Source organism: Muscardinus avellanarius (genome assembly GCF_963383645.1).
Source record: "Muscardinus avellanarius genome assembly, chromosome: 9".
Taxonomy (NCBI): Eukaryota; Metazoa; Chordata; class Mammalia; order Rodentia; family Gliridae; genus Muscardinus; species Muscardinus avellanarius.
Genome location: NC_137795.1, coordinates 66,365,956 through 66,393,622, shown reverse-complemented (window position 1 = coordinate 66,393,622; position 27,667 = coordinate 66,365,956). Strand labels below are relative to the sequence as shown.

The 27,667-nt window shown below is 42.4% G+C and overlaps 1 protein-coding gene across 2 annotated transcripts; it reads left to right on the top strand.

Annotated features, from left to right (window-relative positions):
* Nucleotides 1–27,238, top strand: PON1 (paraoxonase 1; the record flags this gene model as incomplete). 2 transcript variants are annotated; one of them, XM_080701715.1, is made up of 9 exons in its annotated part: nt 1–74; nt 6,397–6,467; nt 8,583–8,638; nt 8,952–9,120; nt 12,521–12,647; nt 16,391–16,591; nt 18,380–18,461; nt 22,415–22,543; nt 27,080–27,238. In XM_080701715.1, the coding sequence occupies 9 exons, from the start codon at nt 1–3 to the stop codon at nt 27,236–27,238; spliced, it is 1,068 nt and encodes a 355-aa protein (XP_080557841.1). The 2 variants fall into 2 exon arrangements, with proteins under 2 accessions (XP_080557841.1, XP_080557842.1); XM_080701716.1 differs by lacking the exon at nt 16,391–16,591.
* Between the last annotated feature and the right edge of the window lie 429 nt (nt 27,239–27,667).

Here is a 27,667-nt window from a genome sequence, read left to right as displayed (position 1 = left end):
ATGGCGAAGCTGATTTTGCTCACCCTTGTGGGGCTGGGACTAGCCTTTTTCAGGGACCACCGGTCTTCTTACCAGTAAGTTGGGCTGTGGGGAGGGCTGCAGCCCCACTCCTCCCCAACCTGCCAGAACCAGTGGCACCTCCACTCCCAAAGCAGAATTCAGGCTCTTAACAGAAAACCTGCAGATCCATGCTGGATGCACCACCCACAGGGGCTTCCCACAAGTTTGTCCCGCTTTCTTGTGCTGTTTGAAAACATCCCCTTGAGAGCTGGGCTTAGCCCACTTTGTCAGCGTGAATGGCCAAGTTCTCAGCATAGGCAAAGTGAACTGCCACGAAGGTTTGTGTGTATGCCTTAGCTATAGATTTACCCCTCGACCTGGCTACAACAACAAAATAATAAAATAATCAGACTTGCGCTGCAGTGGTGGAGGCTGGATTTTGTAAGTTGGGGAAAGGAGACCAGTCTTGGCTTCCTGGCCATGGCACAAACCTTTCGTGTGTGGAAATTTCACCAGAGCAGGTGGAGGAAATGCTCCTTGAGGTGCTCCCCCACATTGGGTGCCAGGCAGGGACGAAGGAGCCCTGGGTACTCACTTGATGTCCTGGGTTCTGGCTCTTCCCCAGTGCGGGTTCACGAGCAAATCATCTTACATCCCTAAATGTCAGCTGCATCCCCAACTGGGAATGGCCATGTACAACCATAAAAAAAAAAAACTAGCACTGAGCCTGGGATGTAGTAGATATTCAGTAAATGTTTATTCCCTGTTTCCTTTTAAAGTATTTAATAAAGCCTGGTGCAGTGGCACATGCCTGCAATCCCAGGACTTGGGAGACAGGGACAGTAGAATCACAGGTTCAAGGTTATTGAGCAGTAACTTAGTGAGACCCTGTTTCAAAATAAAATAGGGCTGGGGGTGTAACTCAAAGATAAAACACCCCCGGGTTCAATCCTCAGTCTCACACAAACAAACAGAAAAGGTATTTAATAAACCATCTAGTGGGCAATGGGAGAAGAATGTTTTAAGAATATACCAGAAGTTTTATGATAATTTCTTGCAAGGGTTCAAAGTTTATAGATCATTCTAATCTCAAGGCTTAATCAATATTTTCTTGTTATTTACTCTGAAGTAAAACATTAACAAAAATAGAACATTATGGTATCTTTTTAAAAAATTATGTTATCTATAGATTAATAAGAAGTTTATATTCAGAATAGGTTTTTGTGAATTATTGTGAGGTTTTTTTTTGTTGTTGTTGTTTTGGTGGTACTGGGGTTCCTGGATGCCCTTCTACCTCCAGGCTACACTCCCAGACCTATTTTTACATTTTTATTTGGAAACAGGGTCTCCTAAGCTAGCGCACGCGGCTGGCTTCAAACCTGCGCGATCCTCCTGTCTCTGCCTCCCAAGCGCGGGGATTACAAGCGTGCGCCACCACGCCCGGCTTTATTGTGAGTTTTTTTTCTCCTAATTGTTATTTTTGAATTCACAAATATTGAACCGAGCATGGTGGTGCACACTTATAATCCCAGCATTTGGGAGGCTGAGACAGGAGGATCATGGTTTGCAGACAGCCTCAGCTACTTAGTGAGGCCCTTTGCAACTCAGTGAGACCCTGTTTCAAAATACAGAATAAAAAATAGGGCTGAGGGTTTAAGTACTGCAAAAGGAAATCACAACTATTAGAAAAGTACTAGAAAAAAGGCAATTGGTAATTTGGGCTTTCAAGTGATGTAAAAATTAATGAAGGGATTTCCATTAATTTATAGTACTGTTTGCTGCCAATGGAGATTATATAGAGATAGAGCGCAGGCACAGAGCCTCCTGGAGCAGCCCAGGTGGCTGAAGGAAGGGAAACTGCACCTGCCCTCAGAAGGCCTAAAGCCTTGCCGCTCAAAGGGGTCTTGTGCCAGCTGCATGGGCGGTACCTAGGAGCACATCTAGGATGTGCGGGATCTCAGAGCCCACCTTACACTATTGAATCTGGCAGCAATACTTAACACATTCTTCAGGAGATTCTTACTGCATCGGCCGCTGTGAAAGACGTTCAAATGCTACCCTGGCACATGTTAGAATTGTAGCAAGAGCTCCTAATGGGTTAATAAATGACCTTCATTCCCCTTTTAGAGATAAGGCACCTGGGTCCTGAGAAAGATTAGGAGTCTGTCCAAAATGCGAAGGGAAGTGATGATGTCTTGGAGCCTGCGTCGGGGCAAGCCATCCCCGTGGGGTGGATAGAACCTTTTTCTTTGCAAAATTGGGGGGATCTCAGGCCCAGGCTGTGGGGGGGGGCTTATGGAAGTATTCAAGGGGTGCCTGCAAGGATTTTCTGAGCTTCTGGGGTTGGGTCAGCGCAGAGGAAGGGATTGGGAATGCTCCCTGGAGCAGGAGCCTCTGGCCTGTCATTGCTCCAGCTGCACAGGCAGCGGAGAAGCAATAGGTGTGGAACAAGCAGGCCCTGCTCCTTGACCTCCTCCCTGAAGTGCTCACCACAGTGAGTGAGACCTCTGCTCCCCTTCTTTAGAAGGAAGCCGCAGAGCTGGCCTCCATCTTTCAATGCGTCTCCACCACCCGGGGTCACTCTAGGCAACACGCTGCATGGGAAGAGGCCCTGGTGGGTTCCTGCTGATCACCTGGTTACATCTCATCTTTGCAGCTTTCGAGTCACCTTGCCCCAAGAAAGGTTCCAGCCTGTTTTTCTATCTGTAAATTGAGGGTTAATAACCTACCTCGCAGTAGGATATATATAAAATTTGGCATATAATAGGTGCCCCAGAAGTGTTAGTTTTTGTTTATAATTGTCTTGTATGATTTAAAAAAATCCACCTAGGAAATCTAATAAATGATACTGCATTATTACTGTACTTCATTGAAACCCTAGGCTATGAATGTATAATCCCTGAAACCCTCCAGTCTTCCCTATCAATGCTTCCTCACTGATTTCTCAGTCTGATGCTCCAGCCCAGTAACACCACAAAAGAAGTCAATGGACACCTGCCAAGTCCACTCCCTCCGTGTGTGCCCTGCTTCTACTAGAAGTCATAGCAATCCATAGGATGTTGCATTCACTCACTAACGTCAGAGTTTACAGGGAGCAGCGAGACCAAAAGCTGATAACTTTAAAACTTCATGGCAGGAGACCTGAGAGTTGCATGTGTGAAGGTTCATGAGGATGAGCCATAGAGTCACTAACCCTGCCACAGCAGAGCAGAAGAAGCAGCAGTAGGCCCTGTGGAAGGCCTTCCCCCTGGTTAAGGAGGTAGAGGGCATCGCAGGTGGAGGGAACAACGTTTGAACTCCATATAGGGCACAGTCCTTGGGTCTCATGATGCCTATTTTCAAATCCTAACTTTACCCTCTTATTTTTAACCTTTTTTTTGTGGGTCTGGGGATGGAACCCAGGGGCATTTGACCTCTGAGCTACACCCCCTTCCCTGATTTTTGGTGGTACTGGGGTTCCTGAAACCCCTTCTAACTCTGGGCTACACTCCCAGACCTATTTTATACTTTTTTTTTTTTTTTTTTTTTTTTTTTGGAAGCAGGGTCTCTTGAGCCAGCACGGCTGGCTTTGAAACTGCATGATCCTCCTGTCTCCACCTCCCAAGCACGGGGATTACAAGCGTGCACCACCACGCCCGGCATTTATTCTTTATTTTGAAACAGGGTCTCACTGAGTTGCAGAGGGCCTCACTAAGTAGCTGAGGCTGTCCACAAACCACGATCCTCCTGTCTCAGCCTCCCAAATGCTGGGATTACAAGCATGCACCACCACGCCCGGCTCTATCTATTTCTTTATTTACTTACTTATTTGCTTTTGTGGTACCTGGAGATTGGAGCCAGGGACATACTACCTCTGAACTATACCTCCAGTCTTGTTATTATTTTTGTTTGTTTGTTTGAAACAGTCTCACTAAGTTGCTGAGAATCTCACTAGGCTGCCGAGAGTCTTGCTAATTTACTGAGGTTGGTCTTGAACCTGTGATCCCACTGTTTCAGCTTTCCAAGTACTGGGATTATAGGCATGTGCTACCATGCCTGGCAAGTCTATTCTTTTAAGTAAGCAATCACATGTACGTGACTCAGCTCTGGGTACCTCAGTTTTCTTACCTGTAGAATAGGAAGTAAGAGTCTTCATCTCAAAGATGGCTAAGGAGATTGAATGAAGTATTGTGAGAGCCCTTAGCATGGGGCTTGGCACACGTTAGGCCTTAGAAAGGAATTATTGAATGAATGAGAAGTATGCTACCGCAAAAACCCAACTGCAGAAGGTAACATGGCCCAAGCTTCCGGATGGACTTTTTAATGTCCAGCTAAAGATCCTTTCTTTCTTTGGCAGGGAGCTAGTGTGGATTTGTGCAAAATAGTTCACAGCAAAGGTTGCATAATGTCCAGACAGGGTCCAAAGACCTGTGAATCAGGGACATAATCTCACACATGCAACCTTATCTCTTTGGCCCAGAACATTTGGACTGAAGCCCCTGGCAAGATATTTTCTGATAATTTAAAAGTGAGGTAGAAAAACCTAAGCTAGACTATAATGACACCGGCGGGTGAGTCTCCGTGCTTCTTCTAGCTGTTCAGCAGCCAGTCTTATTTGTACATTTTGCCTCGTTAGAGGGTTGAATGTAGATTACATTCCTGCTTGAGCCCCCAGCTTGGCCGCTGCATAACTGTGCAGCTTTAGAAAGCCACTTAATCTTTGTCATCAGTAACTGGAGAAAACAGCACCTCAGAGAGGTGTTTGAATGAGGGTATGCACAGTACCTGAACTATGGCACCAATGATATCCCGTGGAAATATGACTTGTTTGGGGCATAAATCGGATCCTGTAGCAACTGGGTGCAGATTTATGCCTCTGTGCCTGCCCAGGACTCCTGTTAACTGTGATTATTCTACCAGTTCCTATAGAGATCATCTTCCATGGGAGACGAGGGAATTAGAATAGAGGCTGACCAGTTTTTTCTTTCTCCTCTGTAAACAATTCACGCTTAAATGAACCTGTGAGCCAGGGTGCATACTTACTGTTTTTGTGTGGCTTATGTAAAAAACAAAATCAAAAACAAAAACAACTAATTTGGCCATCTTTGGCATTTTTCACAAGTTTTGGCCCATTTGGCAATTTCATATCCTCAGATCCTCTTTTCTGTGACACTCTCTGTTGTCCTTGGTTATGACCTTCATCTGTAACACCTGGGTTTTGAGTTCCTTGGGAGCACTCTATGCATCTTAACATTTTTCTCCAGACCATTGTCTTTCCTAATGGTGGGACATGGAATTGGTATCATGCTTAACATGTTTTAAATAAATGAAATAAAATTGAATAGAAAAGTCAAGAATGCATCACATGGATTAGGGTAAGTCTTATTTTGTGATCCTTTTTTTAGATGTGTGTGTGTGTGTGTGTGTGTGTGTGTGTGTGTGTGTGCGTGATGTGTGCTTGCACTGTGTAAAATGCTTTTCCTAATGAGGCTCTCAGTCTGAAGAATTTGTAAGGTTCAATACCTAGGACCAAAAGTAAATAAACCAATGAATAAAATAAATTGCCAGGAAGGCAAATGAAGAATGTCCTAGCCTATCTTTAGCCAAATAAGGTTTCTAGGGATTTGGGGATAATTGCCACTACTCACTATGACTGTATTATTTCATTCGTCTTCCAATCAAAACTCAACTTATTTCTCTTTTGGTGGCGTTATGTTGGGTCTGCTTCTTTCAGATGCCTCGACGCCTTTGCTCCGCTCAGCAGCCTGCTGGTTCCCTTCTCGCAACTGTTCATCCTTCCTTTGTCCTTCACTCAGCTATTCCCCCATGATGCTTATGTCCTCAGATTTACTAGGTTGTGTGTGTGCTTATGTGTATGTGTGTGCGTGTATGGAATGTCTGTTTAAAGGCTAGCCTTGGGTATGATTTTCTGAAGTTACAAATCCTTTCAACACACCTGCATTTTTTTAAGTACTGCTTCTGAAAGCAGATGCCCGGTCCTGGCTGTGGAGCCAAGCTGGGCAGATGGGTAGGAAGCCCATCTGTCAACATCTCTCAAACATCAATGGGAGATATTGGAAGCATGTTACCCTTTAACCCAACTTTCCACACAGGAGTCTTTACATAACAGGCAATAGTCCCTGTTGCTGCCAACGTAAAATGCTCAGAGCCTGGCGAGGAAGCTTCAAATCCCTTTTGTGTATCTGTCCACCTCTGAGCATAGGAGAGCTTGGGCAACTAAATGTTGCACGCCAAGGTCCCCGCTGGTCTTGCCCTGCCTTTGCCTGATGGAATTGCAGGTGCCATTGACCACTACCTCTGGGATTGCAACCAAGGCAAAGTCCAGTGAAGGAGAACCATGTGGCTGCTCACCTTTGCAACTTAATTTCTAATAGTTTTATTCTTTTTCCCCCCTAGAAGACGATTTAATGTCTTTCGGGAAGTAGAACCAGTGGACCTTCCCAACTGTCATTTAATTAAAGGAATTGGTATGTATGTGAGAACACCCATCAGTTATTTTTATTTTTATTTTTCTACAGCACTAGGGATTGAACCCAGGGCCCCATGCATGAGTGGCAAGTACCACTGAGCCACCCAGCCTTGTATGCGAGAAGAGAAAGTGTCTTATTTGGATAGCCAGTATGTGATCTCACTACATATTTCCTAAATCCTCCTGCTTAATTTTGTTAAAAATACAACACTGAGCCGGGCGTGGTGGCGCACGCTTGTAATCCCCGTGCTTGGGAGGCTGAGACAGGAGGATCGCACAGGTTTGAAGCCAGCCTCAGCTGGCTTAAGAGACCCTGTTTCCAAATAAAATATAAAATAGATCTGGGAGTGTAGCCTGGAGGTAGAAGGCCCCTGTGTTCCATCCCCAGTACCATAAAATAAATAAATAAATAAATAAATAAATAAATAAATAAATAATAAAAAAATATACAACACTGGCTGGACGTGGTGGGGCACACTTGTAATCCCAGCATTCAGGAGGCGGAGATCAGAGAACAGCAGTTCGCAGACAGCCTCAGCTACTTAGTGAGGCCCTTGGCAACTCAGTGAGGCTCTGTTTCAAAAATAAAAAGGACTAAAAAATAGGGCTGGGGATGTAGCTCAGAAGTACAGTCCACCTGGGTTCCATCCCCAGTACCACAAAAAAAATAAATAAATAAAAATAAAAATAAAAAACATTGACCCAGAAGAGTATTAAAGTATTAATAAGTCAGTAGTTAATGACAAATACCATGGCATTGGACGCTTGACTTCACCAAAATATTGCCAATGCTTGGATGTTTTAATTGTTTTTCTTTGGTCAATAGAAGGGGAAAAAACAATAGAATAATGAGGAGATGGCAAAAGAAGGAAGAGACAGAAAAAGTAGTGAGTAAAGGAGATATATATATATATATATATATTTTTTTTTTTTTTTTTTTTTTGAAGAAAGCTCTCACAAGCCTTGGCAATTACCACAAGGTCTCTCCTCATGCATCTCTTTTAATGTCGGAGAGGAAATATTTTCCCCATAAGCTCTCAGCAGATTTCCCCTTAGATCTCATTAGTCAGAGCTAGAGGACAGGCTGGTGCCCTAGCTGCAAAGGAAGCTGGGAAAGTAATTACTGGCCTCCTTTGTGGGAGGCAGGCCCTGTCAGTAAAGATGAAAGGGCAGAGGAGATGCAGCCTTGGCAACCAACAGGGCGTGTCCTGGGGCTCAACTCTTCAGCTGGTTTCAGCCAACCAGCTTTCTGATGGGAAGACAGCTTGCTTAAGAACCACGTTTTTTGTATGTTTCTAGTGGGTCATGGGTTTTTTGTCTTTAGAATTATTTATCTCATTTGACTGCAGTTTAGAAGGGCTGGACACTCATTCAGTTAGTCTCATAAAACTTGGCCAGATATTTTATAGCACAATATTTTTCTAGAAAAATGTGATATTTGTATCAAATATCACTGGGTATTTGAAAAACATACATCTCCACCATATCAATACAAAACCAAGGGGTCCTTTTTCTCTATGTTAATTGAAAGTTAAAATTTTTACCTGTACTGAAAGAATAACTAACTTGAAGAGGGCAATATTTTACTGATAATTATAATTAATAGTAGTTGCATATTCTCAATCATCTGGAGTATATCCCCATTTTAATTCATATATTTAGAATTTACTTATATTGCTAACATGGCTTTCAAAGGTTTTCACAGATTAGAAACTATTAAATACCAATATATATTTGTAATTTACTCTGCATCTTTATAATAACAGCAAGCTCTTGTCAAGTAATCATATCTGTTATACATTTTGTGAATTTCCATGAACTTTATAAAAGAGGTTTCAGACTGAGAAAAAATTTCTAGTCCACCAGTTTGAAACAGACACATTAAGTGTAAATTTCAACTATACTAACAATAATAATTTAAATTTTTGATATTTAAAAAATTTTCCATATAATCACATTTATCAATTTGAGTGAATGAATAAAAGATGGAATTGCTCTGAACCTATCAAATAACAGCTGATATGTAGACACATCTTCCAGTTAGGAATGAGAAAAAGATGGATCTTCAGCCTTTTGAAACAGTATGAAACAATTACTACTGTCTTTTCTGCAGAAGCGGGCTCTGAAGACTTGGAGATACTGCCTAATGGACTGGCTTTCATCAGCTCCGTGAGTGTTTGCCTTTATTTACTGTGTTCTAGAATGCTCTCTAGAATTGGCAAGACAAGTCCTTCACTTCCTTCTGTGTACTCTTGTCCACTTTCAAATACAAGAGGCGCTTGGATGACATTTTCGTGGGCTGGAAGTAGAGGTCACGTGTGGAGCGGGCTGGAGGAGCAGGTGGCCTCCACAGTCTCCTGTGGGCCCAGCATACTTGTCCACCAAGGGGCTTCCCATGAGTGTGAGCCCCATGCCTCCCGCACCTCGGTCAGCATTTGAAGCATTTGTAAGGTGCATACTTTTTCTCCTTTCTGTTTTTAAGGGGTTAAAATATCCTGGCATAAAGAGTTTTGAACCTGATAAGCCTGGGAAAATACTTCTGATGGACCTGAATGAAAAAGACCCAGAAGTGGTAGAGTTGGAAATGACAGGGAGCAAACTGGATTTATCTTTATTTAACCCTCATGGGATCAGCACATTCACAGATGAAGGTAACAATCTTTACTGTTTGCTAAAAATAAATAAATTAATAAATAAATAAATAGTAAAAAAAAAATCCATGAGGATGAATGAATATTTCTTTTCATCCAACCAAAGCATAATAGTGAATAATGTTTTTGTTTGGGGTTTTAAACATATCCCTTCTGTTAACTAAATATAATATTAAGATCAATTAAGTGTTTGAGAATGCTAAAATATTTAAGATTTGTAAAGCTCCTACTTTTATAAAATACAACTCTCATATTATCTCTAATATTACTCTAAAGATAATATCCAGCCTTAATCATTCTAGGTTTCCCACTTTAAATGTTTGAAAGACACAGATATTGGCAGGAGCAGATTTTTCTGACCTATGTCGTCTGTGACCCGCAGACGCAGTGAGGGCAGTGACCCGGTGAGCGCTCCCAACCTTGTGGCCGAGCGCCTGCCTGCTGCGCACTTACTACTCAGTTCTGTGTTCAAACTGCACCCCTTCATTTTGATACTCATCCACAAAACTTGTTGCCCCATCCCTCAGGCCTTTATCTCTGTTTTCCTCTGCATTTACTGCCATTTCCTTGTTCTAAAAATCTTCCACCTCAAGTGCACACAGAAACACCCGAGGAGTGTATGGAAGCCAAGTGCCCAGGGCTCAGCCCCAAAGATTCCAATTCTGTTGATCTGAGGGAGCCCTGGGAGCAGTACTTGTGAGAAGTTGTCCAGGTGATGAAAGTGTGCGAGTGATTAAAAAAAAAAAAAGCAAAACAAACAAACAAAACCCAGCTGTATGCATTGTTTCTATTTCCTCCACAGAGGACCCTTCAGTCCCCTTCCCCAACTGTCCCCAGAGGGTGGCAAAAATTGCTGCCTCGAGCCAGGCATGGTGACACACACCTGTAATCCCATTACGAGACAGGAGGATCACAGGTTTGAGGACAGACTCAGAAACACCTTGTTTTCAAATAAAAAAAAATAAAATAAAATAAGATTGAAGATGTAGCTCAGAAGTAGAATGCCCCAGGGTTCCCAGGACCTAAATAAATAAATAAATAAATAAATAAATAAATAAACAAACTGCTGTCCTGAAAGTCATCAATGATATCCTTACTAATCAACATCCTTTCTCTCTTCCATCCCTCCTTCCTTTCTTCTTCCTCTCCCTTCTCTCCTTCGTCCCTTTCCTTCTTTCTTCTTTGACTTGACATTTTACTGTTGACCACTTCTAAGGAAGCAGCTCCCCTCTGGTGTTCGGTAGATATACTCACCCCCCACACACCGTTTCTCTCTCATCTCCAGTCCTTTGGGCATTCCTCCAGGGCTTCAATTCAATCTTCCACTGCCTTTGTATTTTCTCTATTTCAGAAAGTTCAAACCAATGCTACTGTGCTGACATTCTAGGAGAATATCTGCGAATATGGGTTGTTATCATCATTATTATTATTTTCTCTTCACATCGTTATTTACATTGCTGAGGCTGATTACTAGGTACTTCTGATTGGGTTCTTCTCCTCTAGCCACCTTAAACTCAAAATGTCAAAAAAAAATGGAAGATCCATTCAATGGTCTTTCCATCCAATCACCCACTCATCATCATTATAGCTCACTTTAAAATATTTTTTAGTGCAAGAAAATAGTGTTTCACATGTGTATGCTTTAAAAATAAAAACGGGGCAACATTACACAAACGCTTCTATCAGTGGCTTTTGCACTAAACACTACATCCTGGGTCCTTTTTGTGACTGCGTTTAGAGCCACTTTGCAGCGGCTGTTGAGGGGTCAGCTGTACAGGAGGACCGTAATGTCGTTCATCCGCTGATAGATTCTTAGCTTGTTTCCATTGTTATGCTCACTAAAAAGTGCCCAAACATAAACCCAGTGCATGGATCTCCTGTGAATATTCTCTTAAGATAAATATCTAGAAGTGGAATCTGCTGCAGGCACTAGGACTCCAGGTTTCAACTCTCTCTCTCCTGTTTGACTTCTGACTCCCTCATTCTGCAGCCAGTGCCAGAGGATTCTGGTACTTCTGGTTCAATGCTCCCCATATCCTTTCCTGTCTTGTCCGTGTCACCCACCGGGTCCAGTCCTTACTCTGCAAACCCGGATGGCTGCTGTTGCTTCAGGGCATGTTATTCTTTGGCTCCAGGCTGCAGAGAATGAATGTGAGAGCCTCTGCCTAAGCCTAACAAGCTGACCCTGGCTCACATACCTCTGCCTCACTCTTCTGTCAGTCGGCTCCAATCACAACCTCACTGTTAAGTGAAAGTGTCCACGAAGTGCCTACCTCAGGGTCTTTGCACACCCTTCCCTTATCCTTGAATGCTCTTTCCCCAGATACCTGCATTATTTGCTCCTCACTCTCAATTAGCTTCTGCTCTCTAACATTGCTTCATCAGAGAGAATACCCCTGACTCCTGTGAAGAACACACCTCGTTACTCACCATCTCTTAATCCTGATGCTGATGCATTTCTCCTTCCATGGCATTTAACACCAACTAAAACAAGTACTTGTTGGTTGAATAGGTGAACCAAAAGCACTTCACCTGGCATTGTTGTTCAGATCTCCTCAGTCCAACCTGCTAAACCTCATACCACTTTCCTCTAAGTACCAATGCGATCATGTCAGAGATTTCCCAACACTTAGCTGCTTCTTGTGGTCCTGAGGACTGAATCCGGGGTGTTCTACCTCTGAGCTACACCCTAGCTTTCTTTCCGTTTTACTTTGAAACAAAGTCTTGCTAAGTTGCTGAAGGTCCCACTGAGTTGCTGACGCTGGCCTCAAGACTCCTATCCTTCTGCCTCAGCCTCCCATGTACAGGCGTGTGCCATACAACCCACTTCCAAAGGTAGATTGCTTTCTAAAGCAAAGATCGTTATTATAATCTCACATCACTTGTCAACTCTGATCACAGCTTTATGATCATGTGGACCAGTGTCCCTCATGCCCCGGAGTCCCACTAAGGCACAGAAGCTGTTCCCATGGGCAACTGTCCCGAGGACGTTATTCTGAAATTCGTCATCTTATGTTGTGTAAACGATCCCTGTGCTCCCCTCTGGCGGCAGCTCCCACGTCTTTATCCCTTTGATCTCAGCTCTGAATATTGGGGCGACCTTGTCAACTAGAAGCTCGCGAGCCTGTTGGAGTAGGAGTGTCGGGGACACTCACTCTTCAGTTGAGAATTCCCTTGCTCCTGTGGAGTCTTGAGTTTCTCCACACTGTCACTCCTTCTTTCTCTAGCCACTTTTCCTTGGAGCAATCACAATGCTTCTCTCGACAAAGAGATGAAAATATTCCATCTGCCTGACATCCTAAGTACTGGCTGGAGGTGGGTTGAAATTACTTTTTAGAGCTAGGGCTGACAGCTGAGAGCTCAGTTAATGTTTTGATTTTTGTGTTTAATCTTCTTTCAGGTAATGCTGTGTACCTGCTGGTGGTGAACCATCCAAATTACAAGACCACGGTGGAGTTGTTTAAATTTCAAGAAGAAGAAAAATCACTTTTGCATCTGAAAACTATTACACACACGCTTCTGTCTAGGTACAGAAATAGAGCACATTTTTATTTTTCGTTAGAAATCATGGATGATTCCTCCACTTCTTTTAGCTTTTCACTGTGGCCAGGACAGGTTCAACTTTCTTTTCTCTCCATCACAGACTCCTTGCAAGTCCTGAAGACCATTCCGAAAACCTCAGCCTTTCAGAGAAGGTCCATTCTCCCCCACCCTTGTTTTTTGGACTGGTTGGAGGCTGGCTTGTGGCTATTGGCTTCAAGATCACCATCAGAGCTTTTACCAAGAAACAATTTTGTTCCTCTCCAAGACCAGACTTAGTATTTTGACCCAAATAGACTTGACAGAAGAATTCTACATTTTGAGTTTATTTTTTCTTTTTCTTTACATTAAAAGAATAGAATTTTGTATGTTTTTGTAAACTCAAAATGTGTATCTAAGACGGGCGTGGTGGCGCACGCTTGTAATCCCCGCGCTTGGGAGGCGGAGACAGGAGGATCGCGCAGGTTCGAAGCCAGCCGCGCTGGCTTAAGAGACCGTGTTTCCAAATAAAAATATAAAATAGCTTTGGGAGTGTAGCCCAGGGGTAGCAGGGCTTCCAGGAACCCCAGTACCACCACCAAAAAAAAACCAAAAACATGTATCTAAGAGAGGACCCCAACTCCAGTGCATCTAAGACCTCCTCCCATTGCCTCAACTGCTGTTTTCTGCACACAGTCTCTGTCACAGCAGATCTGTGGAAACACACAGCTCCAGACTAGACTCCGGAGGAAAGGCTCAAGGATCCCCAATCCCAGACAAAGCCCGCTTCCTCACTTGCCCTATGAAGATTTGAGGCTAATGATTGATTTAGGGCAACAATCAAACACTATATTTCAAAATAACGTCTACCTCCTTTTTATTATGATTTCCTAGGATCCTGAACTCTACTCGTATAGTTTAGTACAGCACTCAGCACTCTCGGTCTTTGTAAATCTGGACTTGTACTCTCTGCAGGCACCTAGCAAAGTGCGTAGCACACAGTATGCACTCTATGCTACCTGCATTTCTTCCTCTCTCCTTTCTTACCTGATGGGTTGTTGTTGTTGTTGTTGTTGTTTTGGTGGTGGTGGTGGTACAGAGGCATTCTACCTCTGAGCTACATCCTCAGTCTTATTTTTTTATTTTGAAACAGGGTCTCACTAAGTTTCTGAGGGCCTTGCTACATTACTGAGGCTGGTCTCAAACCAGTGATTACCACATCTGGCTTACTTGGTGGTTTTAAAGATGATGAAAATGACACTGGGGAGAAACTGAGTGACCAGATGAAGATAACCAACAAGTGAGTGGCCAAGTAGGAAGGAAGGCCCGGGTCTTCTTCTGTATCCTCAGGAGGAATGAAAGTCCAGAGAACAGATTTGGGATAGGAGAGTTCATTCAACAAATATATAGGAGAGAGAATGAGGTCACTAAGCATTTGAAGAATGTAGACAATACCAGATCTAAAGGAGGAACAAATATGTAGACCGGAGAAGCTGAGATAACAATAATAAAATAATAATAACTTAATGAGCTTTAGCTGTAAGACAGGTGCTACACTAGCCAATTTGAACAGATTATTTTGTTGACATTTTACAACAGTCCTCTTAATGGGTGTGGTCATTATGCTCACTGTGGATTTGGCAAGTTGGGGTCTAGAGTGTGTTCTGGAGCATTTGTTTAGTTGCCTTCAATGATGCCCTTGGCCAATGGTATGGCTGGGACTGTCATCCCAATAGCTTGAGTTTGTAGCTAGTGCTTTGAACCACTATGAAATAGCAAAAGTTACTTTTGCTTCATTATCTCATCTGGAAACCTCATGTTTGTTCATTTTCCCAGGGTTGAGTTGTTTTTGTTTTTGTTTTTTTCTGAGCCAGTCGCAAAAACACTGGTCTTTGACAGCATATAATCAAACTAAAAGTAACCATGGTGGCACAATGAACTAGAATTGACTCTCTTGACCCAAGAATTAGCCACATGTACATTTGCTTTTTATTTGATGGTTGTTTATAGTATTAATGTCCCAATTACTAAATCTATTATAATTTAAGCACATTATTACTAACAATATCACAACTATGATTATTATTCACTTGCTGTACACCAGGCAAGGTGGCCAAAGCTTTTTACTCATATATTTCATTTCATTTCCCAGCCTTTCAAGGTGTAGAGAGAAACCGACATCAGAGAAGTAGCTTAAAGTTTAGTGGCCTGCTGTGGTCCTACAGTGTGACAATATCAAGCAGAGTCCATCAGATGTCCAAGTTACTGCTCTACGCTATTCTAGTCTGCTCCTTTTTATTAAAAAATGAAAAAAAAAAAAGGATAGGAAAGCATACTAATTCCAGAAACTTACTTTTTAAAAAGGAGAGAATAAAGTCTGCCTGCAGATTTATGTCTGGGGCCTGTACAGACAAACCCTAAGTCCCAAGACCTTTCTTTATGTCGTAATAGTGGCTCCCATTGATTGAGGATTTATTGAGTGTCAGGCTCCCTGCAAAGCACACGGCAGGCATTGTCTCATTGCAATTCTCACCTCGACTCCACAAATTAAGACTCTGAATCTTGGTCTTGTACTAATGAGCTATATGACTCTGGGAAAATCATTTAACCTCTCTTTACAGATGAGAAAACTGAGTCTCTGCACCCTCATCCTGCTTGCCCGAGAGCCCAGATCTGCGTCAGAGCTGATGGCTATAAAGCACTCTGCAATAGAACAAAGCTAATTTTCTCTCCGATCATGGCCCCGGGGAACTTCTGTCACCTCAATCAGCAAAGAATGACTCACTTATATGTTGGCTATTGTACCTATTAAAGCAGAAAAATAGACTCATATATCTTACATTTTCAGTAACAGAAAGAGAATCCTAATAAGAAAGAAAGAAAGAAAGAAAGAAAGAAAGAAAGAAAGAAAGAAAGAAAGAAGCCAAGCATTCTATTTCTGAGCATTCTTGTTCATGGACATCTTATTTGGTTTAGAATCACGAAACTTTAAGGCTAGAAGATAGGCCAATCTATCGTCTTTCTTGCACAGATAAGGAAACTGAGGCCCTGACATTTGAAAGGATTGCTTTTTGCTACATAGCTGCTTGTAGCAAAGCTTTAACTAAAATACAAGTCTCCGGGTTTCCAGTTCCATGGTCTTTTCATTCCCTTCTGAGACCTGGTCTGATAGAAATTAGCTTCACACGAACACAGGGCCATCTTGCGCCATCTTGCTCAAACAAGATCCCTGGCCTCATTTAATGTCTTATTAATTTAATACACACACACACACACACACACACACACACACACACACACACCGTAAAACTACTTCTACAGTATAGCCAATAGGATTTAGATGTTACAGTGTATAACCTCGCCTCTTAGAGTAATTATTGCCTTGTGTGTGTGTTGGGGGAAATGGAAGCCAGTGGCATTCTACCAAACTACACTCCCAGCTCTTTTTGTTTTGGAACAGAGTTCCTCTAAGTTGCTGAGGGTCTCACTAAGTTTCTGGTCCTCAAGCCTACTATCCTTCTGTCTTAGCCTCCCAAGTACTGGGATTACAGCAATCATTACCTTTTGAGGATGGGAGAAGTAGGGCTGATTTCATATGAATTCTTTTGCTACTTCAGCTAGTGTGAAGGCTCCATCCAGCCCATATCTTGATCTGAGGAATAGACATGAATGAATGCCAGGTAAGATCCTATAATGTGCAATGCCTTCAGCTGTATACATGTGTGTGTGTGCATGTGTGCTTCCATTACAGTGTGAATGACATCGTGGCTGTGGGCCCTGAGCACTTTTATGCTACGAATGATCACTACTTCACTGACCCGTACGTACGCTCCTGGGAGCTGTACTTGGGCTTGGCATGGTCATATGTTGTTTACTACAGTCCGGATGAAGTTAAAGTGGTGGCAGCTGGATTTGATCTCGCTAATGGCATCAATATTTCACCTGATGGCAAGTAGGTGCACCTTTTAAAACATAAATGATTTATCTGGGCTCTCATTAGACCCCCTTAGAACATAGTACCTTCCTAAGTAATGTGATACACTTTAAACATGTTATCCTAGAAAGATGAAATTGGAAAAAATGTAATTTTTCAGGGGGCAAAATGTATTAAATCAAACATTTTCTGTTTTATAAAGGCATACTGTGTTTTCATTTGAGGAAAAAATTACATTTCAAGTGGGAAAACTATAATAAACAGTATTATCAAACACATTTGGGGGGAAGGAAGATTTTTGAGTATGTAATAAAATACACATACACACACACTATAGGTGGCACTGGAATACACTGGAATACATAATAAATCTGTATGTTCCCTGCCTTGTATCATCAAGAATATATACACACACACTATATTCATAGCAGCTTGCACCAAAATAATAAAATAATCAAGGCATTGCCTCCTTCGTCAAGAGAGTCTTACTACATATAAGTATTGATGAAGGAAACAGTTCAAATAATGTTATGTCCTTATATGAAGGTATCACTACAAGTATCTCTAATGTATGGGGAAGAAGAAGGGGAATAGGGTAGGATATGGGAGAAGCACACCAGGGATGTGTAAATATATGCATATATCACTTTGAATCTCACTATGATGTATAGTTACAATACACCACAAATAAAATAAAAGATAAATAAAAATAAAAGAGTCTTACCACAGGGGGAAAAAGGCAGTCAACTTAACTCAGCAATGTGCTTAGTGATGTGGTGATTTACAATATTATCTTATAGTGGCCTTGCAGAAATTCACAGGCCAGCATTGGTCTGGGGACCACCTTGTAGGTGGCACTGGTATATATATTAAATTGGTATGTTCATCCATCTATAACCTTCCTCACCTTGCGTTATCAAGAATTTCAGAGCATAGTAACATAAGCTTAGAAAAAGCAACACGAACAGTTGTTATTCCTACTGTTCTTTGCTCATCAAAAGTAAAAGATAGGTGGGTGTGTTGGCACCCATCTGCAATCCAAGAGCTTGGGAATCTGAGACAGGAGGATCACGGGTGCAAGAACAGCCTCAGTAACATGAAGAGAGAGCTTCAGCAACTTAGTGAGTTGCTGTTTCAAAATAAAATAGGGCTGGGGGTGTAGCTCAGAGGTAGAATGTCCCTGGGTTCCATCCCGAGTACCAAATAAAACAATAAAATAAAATAATAAGTAGATCATACCATCATTTCCATTCTTGTTCTGGGATGCACTGTGCTTGGCCTAACCAGGAACCTTGATGGTATGTGGTGTTGTTCTTTGCCAAATATTAAATTTGCATTGTTGGGACCAGGCTCAGGACAGAAGACTCCATCCAGGTCAAACATCTTGTCTTTTCTCATGTTTCCTCTGGCCTAAAACATGGAATGGTTGTCCAGGGGCTTTCCTGCGGTTTCTCAGAGGAAGAACTCACTATCCTCTGCACTGTAGAACATGGTGTTTGCCGCCCTTTCTTACACCAAGAGATGTATTCTGCTCCCAGATACTAGGAGCCTTCATATTAGGGCTAAGTTTCTTCCAAATGATCAGGGATTAGTAGGTTCCCACCATTAGGAATAACTTTTCAGATATTAAACCCCTTTGTGCACCATAAAGTCATTGAACTCTTTCAGAATTTAGTGTGCTTTGAGATAGGTTCCATTTTCCAGTCTCTAAGCAAAGTTCTTCCCCAGAAGATGTACTACAACTCACTGTCGCCTTTTGAATTGCACTGCTTCAAGTCCTTTGATGTAGCTTTTTCTTCTTTGAAGGTATGTCTATATTGCCGAATTTCTAGCTCATAAGATTCATGTGTATGAAAAGCACGCTAATTGGACTTTAACTCCATTGAAGGTAAGATGTATTAACACTATAAGTTTGCAGAGTGATAATTAGATTCTAATTGATTTGTGAAATTAAAAGTGAGGAAGAAAGGATTGTCTAATTGGTGTAGGTGAGAACCAATTTTTCACTCTTTTATTAAGACTCATCAGCATGGGTACGTGTCTGTTGTTCACTTTAACTCAACTACAGTGTGGGAGACTGCAAAGCACACATCTTACTTGTTGACTTTGATTCCTTCTGCTTTGGTTAAGTTTAGATTGTGTTTGATCCCTTCTCACCCCATTTATTTTCCTATTTATTTATCTGTTTATCTATTTATTGATTGATGGTATTGGGGATTGACTCCAGGGCCATTCTACCTATGGGTTATACTCCCAGCCCTGTTGTATTTATTTATTTATTTATTTATTTATTTATGTATTTATTTATTTGTGTGTGTGTGTGTGTGTGTGTGTGTGTGTGTGTGTGTGGTACTGGGGATGGAACCCTTCTACCTCTGGGCTACACTCCCGGACCTATTTTATATTTTTATTTGGAAACAGGGTCTCTCAGGCCAGTGTGGCTGGCTTTGAACCTGCGCGATCTTCCTGTCTCTGCCTCCCAAGCGCGGGGATTACAAGTGTGCGCCACCACGCCCGGCCCTGTTGTATTTATTTTGAGAATGGGTTTTGCTAAAGTTGCTGAGAGACCTCATTAAGTTGCCGAGGCTCACAAAATTCTCTAATCCTCCTGTCTCAGCCTCCCAAGTACTAAGATTACAGGTGTGCGCCCTCGCCTGGCCACAGCTCCCTCTTTCATCTCCTGGGTTTTACTGAAATGTCACCTCAGCCAGGCCTTGGCTCACTAGCTAACCTACCTGCAGCTCTGCTCCCCTCTGCCACATAGTTCTGTCTCCTCTTCTGCTTCCCCTTTGCTTTCAGCCTGTGCTGCCAACATGCTGCACATTTCACCATCCTCTTTACTGACTCCTCTGCTAGGATGTCGGCTCCATCAGCATGAGTTATTTTTTTCTTTCCCCTTTTGTTTCCACAATAGTTCAAAATACCTAGTATGCATTCAATAAATACTTGTTAAATTAATATGTTGGGGCTGAGAATGTGTCAGGGCTTCACCATCTGCCCCTACCAATTCTGGTCCAGACTAAAGGTCTGGGTTAAAAGGAGCAAAAACACATAGGAGAGGAAAGAGAGATTAAGAGAAAAGCGAACCATTGTGAAAGCAGCTTCTTCCCCTGAGAAACCACAAGACCCTGCCCCCCTGCCCCCCCCCACGCTCACCACATGAAGCACTGTTGCCACCCGGGCAGACTTCCCTCAGCACATGCCAGCCCTGTCGTGACGTGACAGGCCTCACTCGGAGAAAATTACTTGAAGCAACATCAAATGTTAACATCGTGTTTGACATTAAAAGTCACTGGCAGGGCTAGTCTGGTGTTAGCTGAAGTAAAATGGAATTTTACAGACTCATACTAACTGAGGGCATAAAAACGAACTGTGGTTATGGCAATAGATGCTTCTGTTAGTTGAAAGCTAAAGGATGTTATAAAAGAACTCCAGTCCAGTAGACATTCAGCGTGGAATTCTAGGACTCTGATACCGTTCACACAGGTGGAGGCAAGGCCTACTTCAAATTGAACCCCCATGTCTGGCAACAGCCCGTGCCTGTCTCCCATCAGAGCCGCCAAACAATAGAAGTCACCTCCTCAACTATTACCACATACTGCTCTTTGTTTTAAAGGATCATATTAACATCATTAATACCTCAATGAGCCATGAAATTTAATAAGTTATCTGAGACTAATTGTAAAGTTCATGATGAGGAATGGATGGGCTTATGTCTTTCTAAATTGTGGTCTATGCATACAGTGGAATATTAGTCAGCCTTAAAAAGCAGTGATGGATGAATCTTGAAAACACTGTGCTAAGTGAAATAAAATAGACACAATAGGACAAAGGTTGTGATGCTGTTTATCCGAAGTACATAAAATAGACAAATTCATGAGGTCAGGAAGTAGAATGAGGCCTACCAGGGGCTGGGGAAAAAAGGAAGGGAAAATTATTGCTTAATGACTACAGAATTTTCATTTGGGATGATTAAAAGACCTAGAGATGGATGGTGGTTATGGCTGCACAGTATTGTGTATGTACTTAACATCATGAGTTGTACATAGAAAAAATGATTGAGGTGTCAAATAGTATGTTATGTTTAGTGTGCTACAATAAAAACAATTATCTTTCTTCCTCCAAGAAAGTTCTAAGATGCATCAAATAAGTCACATCTTAATGAGTGTTAGTTCTCTAAAAGTCAGGGCATTTGTTCATAGAAAATTGTCTTTCCCACAGAGAAAAATTTAGTAAATTTCCTTGATCGAGGAGAGGAAATTCTCACACTCGTCTTTGTGGGAGTGTGAGAGGGGATACACATGTCCCCAAGCCTGGCTAGGAATTCCATGTTTGCGAGGGAAGGGCTTATTTCTAGACCTGGCACAGGCTTCCTGCTGGACCCCTGGCCTTTCCTTGCTGGGATCCTGGTCCTCCCTGTATTCTGCACTGCCGAGGTGCTAAGCCCCTCACAGAGCACCTGGCAGGATCTCAGGACGCATGTGCGAAGTGCCAGGGACCGTAGGCTTCTGTGCCCTTCTCCCTCTCCCACCTCTAGCTCTCACAGGCGTTCACCCACTGTGGATTTCACCAGCTGGCTGTACCTCATCCAAAAATAGTAACAGAGCCCTGAGCCCCATCTTGTCCTCACTTAAAGAAGCAAAGGTATCAGAGTCCTGTGGATGGGGAAGAGGGGAGGAGAAATGTTGATTTGACCAGCCAGTGCCTGCTCAGCCGCCTCCTCTGGCTACCTTTGCCTGTTTTCAGCTGAGAAGCAGAGACAACGCTTTGCCAGACAGTGAGAAAGGGGCTCTATCCTGTTGCTCGGACTCCCTGGTCCCTTTGTGGATGCGTGGGGATTGCTCTCATATGAACAGGAAGCAGAGGGCAGCAGTGGAGCCGTGCAGCTCCCTGCCCATGCTCTGGCCTTTGCAGCGAGCCCCCGCCAGTAATGACAGGGTCCCTGGGCACTGAGGTATGTCAGACTCTGAGGTACACGGTAGATATTGTTTCTCTGATGAGAGTTAGAGGGAAACCAATAGATGGGATTTCTCTCTCCGAGAAGGCAGCCCAGATGATAAATGGTGGAATTAAGAATCATTGGTATTATTTATGATGCTGGTGCAAAGCCTGGACAGCAAGCTGTGCAGCCATAACATGTTCACAACTTATATTTAGAGAATAAACAGCCAAAGAACAGGGAGTTGAATAACATTAGAAAATGCGAGAACAAACTTTTTCTCAACTCCAAGGCAAAAATGAGACCCTGGGTGATCATTGCTTCTCTGACTGAGCTGCCTCTGATTAGCCACAAAAGACCCCACATTTCACCCATCCAACATGAATCTACATTTACTTGTTGTTTTCTGAAAATAAACTTTTTTATAAAAAAGATTATATACATATCATATATATCATATATATGAAGATATTTTTATATATTATATATAAATATATATAAATATGCATATATTTATATATACAAATATATATAAATATCTTTATCTGCACATGCCATTTTAGAAGGAATTGCTTTGTGATGCACTTAAAACTTAAAAATATTTTGGGCTCACACATAGATGTTGACAAAAATAATTTTATTTAAATTGTAGCAGTCTTCATTTGCTTTCTGAATCTTCTCCATACCCCGTCAGCCCCGGAAACTGACAAAGTACTAGCAAACGTGGAAGGCCAGAGGAATGCCCTGAGCTCCGTTAACATGGGCAGCATCACCGCATCCCAGGACAGCACGATGTGATGACCAAGGAGCAGAGGACAGTTTCCCCTGATGTGTTATCACATCACTTCTCGAGTTTTCTCAATTTCTGTCTTTTGTTCTCTCCTTGTTTTTAACCTTGGAAGTCTCTCGAATTTAACACACTTGTGGACAACATATCAGTGGATCCTGTGACGGGGGACCTTTGGGTTGGTTGTCACCCCAACGGCAAGAAGCTCTTCTTCTATGATGAGGAGAATCCTCCACCCTCAGAGGTCAGTTTGCAAAGTGAACTGGATCAGTGAGCTCATTTCCAGTGACTGTTTTTCAAGCTACACACATAATGCTCCATTTTATGCTCAAGTGAAAGAGGGAGTGTGAATAGATGGTCATCTTTGGGAGGTGTTTTAGTCAGAGTCAAGGCCGGAAAAGGACAGTACATGTAAACTGGGTCATCTGAGGGGAATTTAATAAAGGGATCAACTACAGAGACATAGGCCTAGCATGGGGACAGCAACGAGGTATAATACATACTGCAGGGCTGGCCGGTAGATTGGAAATGCCTGAAAAGTCAGAGCAAGAAGGAAATGGTGGCCTGGGAATGTAGCTCAGTGGTAGAGTGTTTGTCTGGCAGAACTGAGGCCTTGGGTTCAAGCTATAGCACTGCAAAAATAAAAAAAAGTAAAAGTCAAAATAAAAAAGCAAACTGGGCATGATGGCATACACGTAAAATCCCAGTACTTGAGAGGCTGAGACTGGAGGATCATAGGTTGAAGACCAGCCTCAGCAATTTAGTGAGACACTGCTTCAAAATTAAAAATAAAAAGGGCTAGAGGTATAGCTTGCAGGTAGAATGCCCTTAGGTTCAATCTCCACTACCACAAAAAAAAAAAAAAAAAAAGAAAAGAAAAGAAAAGAAAAAAGTATACAGAGAGGGTCCTTTGTAAGGAGTTTGGCCTCTGCTTGAGAGATGTGGTCAAACAGCAGGGATCCCACAAGGACTGCTGGAGCAAGGTACCTCAGCAAGGTACCGCCTACCATTCCTCCTCCTCCTCCTCCTGCTGCTGCTGCTGCTGCTGCTGCTGCTGAGGCTGAGAACATTGGGTGCCTTGGTACAATTAGAGCAAAGTGGAGCACAGGCCTGCAGGGCTGGGATGAGGAGATCCAGCCCTCGACAGCGTCCACATCTTTATTTTAATAGCAAGTTTCTCTAACTTGGAAATTCACACTAGTTTAAAAAACATAATGGTTTTTTATTTTTTGTGGTACTGGGGATTGAATCCAAAGTCATTCTACCTGCAAGCTACACCTCCAGCTCTTTTTATTTTTAATTTTGAAGCAGGGTCTCACTAAATTGCCAAGGCAAGCCTTCAACCTATGATCCTCCAATCTCAGCCTCTTAAGTACTGGGATTATAGGTGTATGCCACATTGATGTGCTTTACCCATTAGTTTATTATCTGCCTCTTCTTGGGTGTCCAAATAGCCTCCCTTGCTACCTGTGGAGAATTAGCTCCTGGACCCCCATGGATACAGAAGCTACAGATGCTCCCTTTTATAAAATTGCATAGTATTTGCATATAATTTACAGCATTCTATTATTTATTTATTTATTTATTTATTTATTTTTACTAGGGCTTGAACGCCAGGAGCATTCTATCTCTAAGCTATACCCTGACTCTATTTTATTTATTTATTTTTTTGAAACACGGTCTTAAATGCTGAGGGCCTTACTAAGTTGCCTCAGCAACTTAGTCTCTAATCTGTGATCTGAGGCTGGTCTCAAATCTGTTATCCTTCTGTCTCAAGCTCCCAAGTATTGAGAAGACAGGCATGCACCACCACACCTGGTTCTCCTTTAGGCTTTAAATCATGCTAGATTACTTATAATACCTGAAATGATGTAAATACTATGTAAATGGTTACACTGTATTATTTAGGGAATAATGACAGGGAAAAAAATCTCTACCTTTCAGTACAGACTATTTTCTTCCAAATATTTTCCATCTGGGGTTGGTTGGCTCTGTAGACGTGGGGCTCAGGGGTACAGAGGGCTGACTGTGTATGTAGCTCTCAGTGCAGAGGACCTCTCCAAATCCTCTCCAGACATTCCCTGCAGGATGGAGAGCTACATCCCTTGCCAAGATTTAGTTTTGCTTAGAAGATCTTCTTCTTCCATAGTTACAGTACTTAAGGGTCCCAGTTTTTGTCCATGGTTTTTATTCAGCAGATTCTTCTGTAGTGAAAATAATAAGAACTTGGAACCCACTTTGCCATAGGCGTTTGAAAATTACCATGACTTATTTGGTGTTTTCTGAGTTTTCATAATGTACTAACTATGCTTGTAACTATGCTTGTTATCAAACACATATAATTTTTGACATATTTGTCTACTGTTGAGTATTTGTAAAGCTTAGTTTTCACTCTTACCCTCCCAAAAGAAAAGAAAATGACCATCTCTTGGATTAAAAAATAGCACATGTGTATTCCCAATTACATTATGGCTCTCATCTCTTCTTTCTCTGGGTTTGTAGGAAATTGTGATCATGTTTAATGGCAGTCCTTTGTGCCTCTTGCTAGTTTTTAGCTATTAGGATGGCTGAATGGTAGGTTTCATAGAATTGAAGAAATGTATGCCATGGAGTGTTCGCTGTTGAGAGCTGAGCAGAATGTCGGGCTCTAATTTGTTCTTGTTTGTTAGCTCATTGAGTGAACTTGGGCCATTTGGACTTGGCTTGTTGTCTGGAAAAAAATACTTCCTTCCTAATGATGGATCTGGTAAGGAATAGCAAGAAGTCCTAACAACTCATTATCTAATGTGCTTCCCAACAGAGGAGTGATTTAGTTTTATTAACAAGAAGCATAGTTGAGCCAAGCCACATAATCAACTCTTTCCCTGTAAGTAAATACTACATTTTAACTTTATGGCAATTTCCCAAGACCTCTGTCTTTGGTGCCAGCTATTTTAAAGAGGTCATTTTGAATGCCCTGGTTGACACCCTTTTATGTCCAGACACTGGACTTTCCAGACGACCACATTTGGTGTTTAGTGATGTAGGCATCCTTTCTTCAAGTCACTATATTTTATCCTAGATGGAAGGGAATTTAGAAATAATGTGTTCTTTCGCATCTCATTCTGCAGGTGAGAAACAAGTGGTAAGTCAAGACATGATGCAGGTCTCCCACCTCAGTCTAATGTTCTTCATTAGGCTGAATCATATAAAATCGCTCTTTTTGTCAGAATGATCACACACTAGCAATTCTATATGGTGCATTTAAAGTGACACTACATCGTTCCTGGGATGCAATCAAATCTTGTATCTAAATGAGGAAAATTGAGCTTATGACATCTATGAAATCTTATGCATTGAGAGAGTGGACCTTATGCATTTAGGGACTTTTTCTTTGGGGGGGGGGCAGTCATAAAAACCAGGAATTAAGTGTAAACATCCAAATTCACAGCTTCTCTGAAGATACACAAAACCTGACCTGAATTTCATCATGGCAACGGTTTGACTGTTGCTAAGTGATGGACAGTTCCCCTTCCCCAAGTAATTACTGCAGTCCCTCTGCTCCGGGATGTTACACACTCCAGCTGTGCTGCTCCTTCACAGTTCCTGCCTAGCCCTTGTAGAAAGATGTGCTCCCCACCGTTTTTAAAGGTTGCATGACCAGGCCAGGTGGTACATGCCTGTTTTCCCAGTACTTGGGAGTCTGAGGCAGGAAAAAGTGCAGGTTTGAGAACAGCCTGAGCAACTTAGAAAGGCTCTCAGCAGCCGGGCGTGGTGGCGCACGCTTGTAATCCCAGCATTCGGGAGGCTGAGACCGGAGGATCGTGGTTCGCGGACAGCCTTAGCTACTTAGTGAGGCCCTCTGCAACTCAGTGAGACCCGGTTTCAATATAAAGAATAAAAAATAGGGCAGGGGATGTAGCTCAGAGGTCAAATGCCCCGGGTTTCATCCCCAGACATGCAAAAAAAAAAAAAAAAAAAAAAAAGAAAAAAAAAGAAAAAAAAAAGAAAAGAAAAAGCCGGGCGTGGTGGCGCACGCTTGTAATCCCCGCGCTTGGGAGGCAGAGACAGGAGGATCGCACAGGTTCGAAGCCAGCCGGGCTGGCTTAAGAGACCCTGTTTCCAAAAATAAAAAAAAATAGGTCTGGGAGTGTAGCCGGGATATAGAAGGGCTTCCAGGAACCCCAGTACCACCAAAAAAAAAAAAAAAAAAAAAGAAAAAGAAAAAGAAAAAGAAAGGCTCTCAGCAACTTAGTGAGCCCCTGTCTCCAAATAAAAACAAATTAGGGCTGGGGGTGTAGCATGGAGGTAAAATGCCTCTGTGTTCGATTCCCAGCACCCCTCCCCTACACACAAAATCACATGATCAAAAACTTGCAGTTTACAAATAAGGAAACAGGTTTTTTGTTTTTTGTTGGTTTTTTTTTTGTTTTTGTTTTTTTTTTTGTTTTTTTTTTTTTTTGGTGGTACTGGGGATGGAACCCAGGGCCCTTCTACCTCCGGGCTACACTCCCAGACCTATTTTATATTTTATTTGGAAACAGGGTCTCTTAAGCCAACTGAGGCTGGCTTCAAACCTGTGGGATCCTCCTGTCTCAGCCTCCCAAATGCAGGGATTACAAGCGTGCGCCACCACGCCTGGCAGAAACAGGTATCTTAAACATAGCATCATTTGGATAAAAACAGTGTTTATGCAATGTGATAGGAGATAATAGGGTTTCTTACAGAGAAATGATCCTGTGCTTAAAAGTTGTTTTAAGTGGATTCTAAAGGAGTAAATCTCATGTTATTTCTTGGCTAGGTGCTTCGAATACAGGACATTTTAACAGAAGAACCCAAAGTAACCCAGGTTTACGCAGAGAATGGCACCGTACTGCAAGGGAGCACGGTTGCCGCTGTGTACAAGGGGAAGATGCTGGTCGGCACCGTGTTCCACAAAGCTCTTTACTGTGAGCTCTGAGGACCTGCGAGCTCTGAGGGCTGAACCGCACCTGTGTCCGGGGAAGCAAGAGCCCATCATGTCAACCACTTGTCACGTGGCTCTGAGGGGCTGCAAATACCTCAACTGAGCAAAAAATACTGAGGTTCAATTTTGGACATCACCTGGCATGAAAGTGTTCTTTAACTGGGAGCAGATTTGGAGAGTAAGGTTTTTTTGAGAGTACACTATCCAATCAGTCTTGGAATGTTTGAAAACTTCATTTACAAAAATAAAAAACTTTTCATTAAAATGGCTAAGTTTATTATGTCAATGGTGAGGTCTTAAGTAATTTAACTGCATGGACTTAAAAAATAGTCTGGTAGCCGGGCGTGGTGGCGCACGCTTGTAATCCTGGCACTTGGGAGGCAGAGACAGGAGGATCGCTCAGGTTCAAAGCCAGCCGCGCTG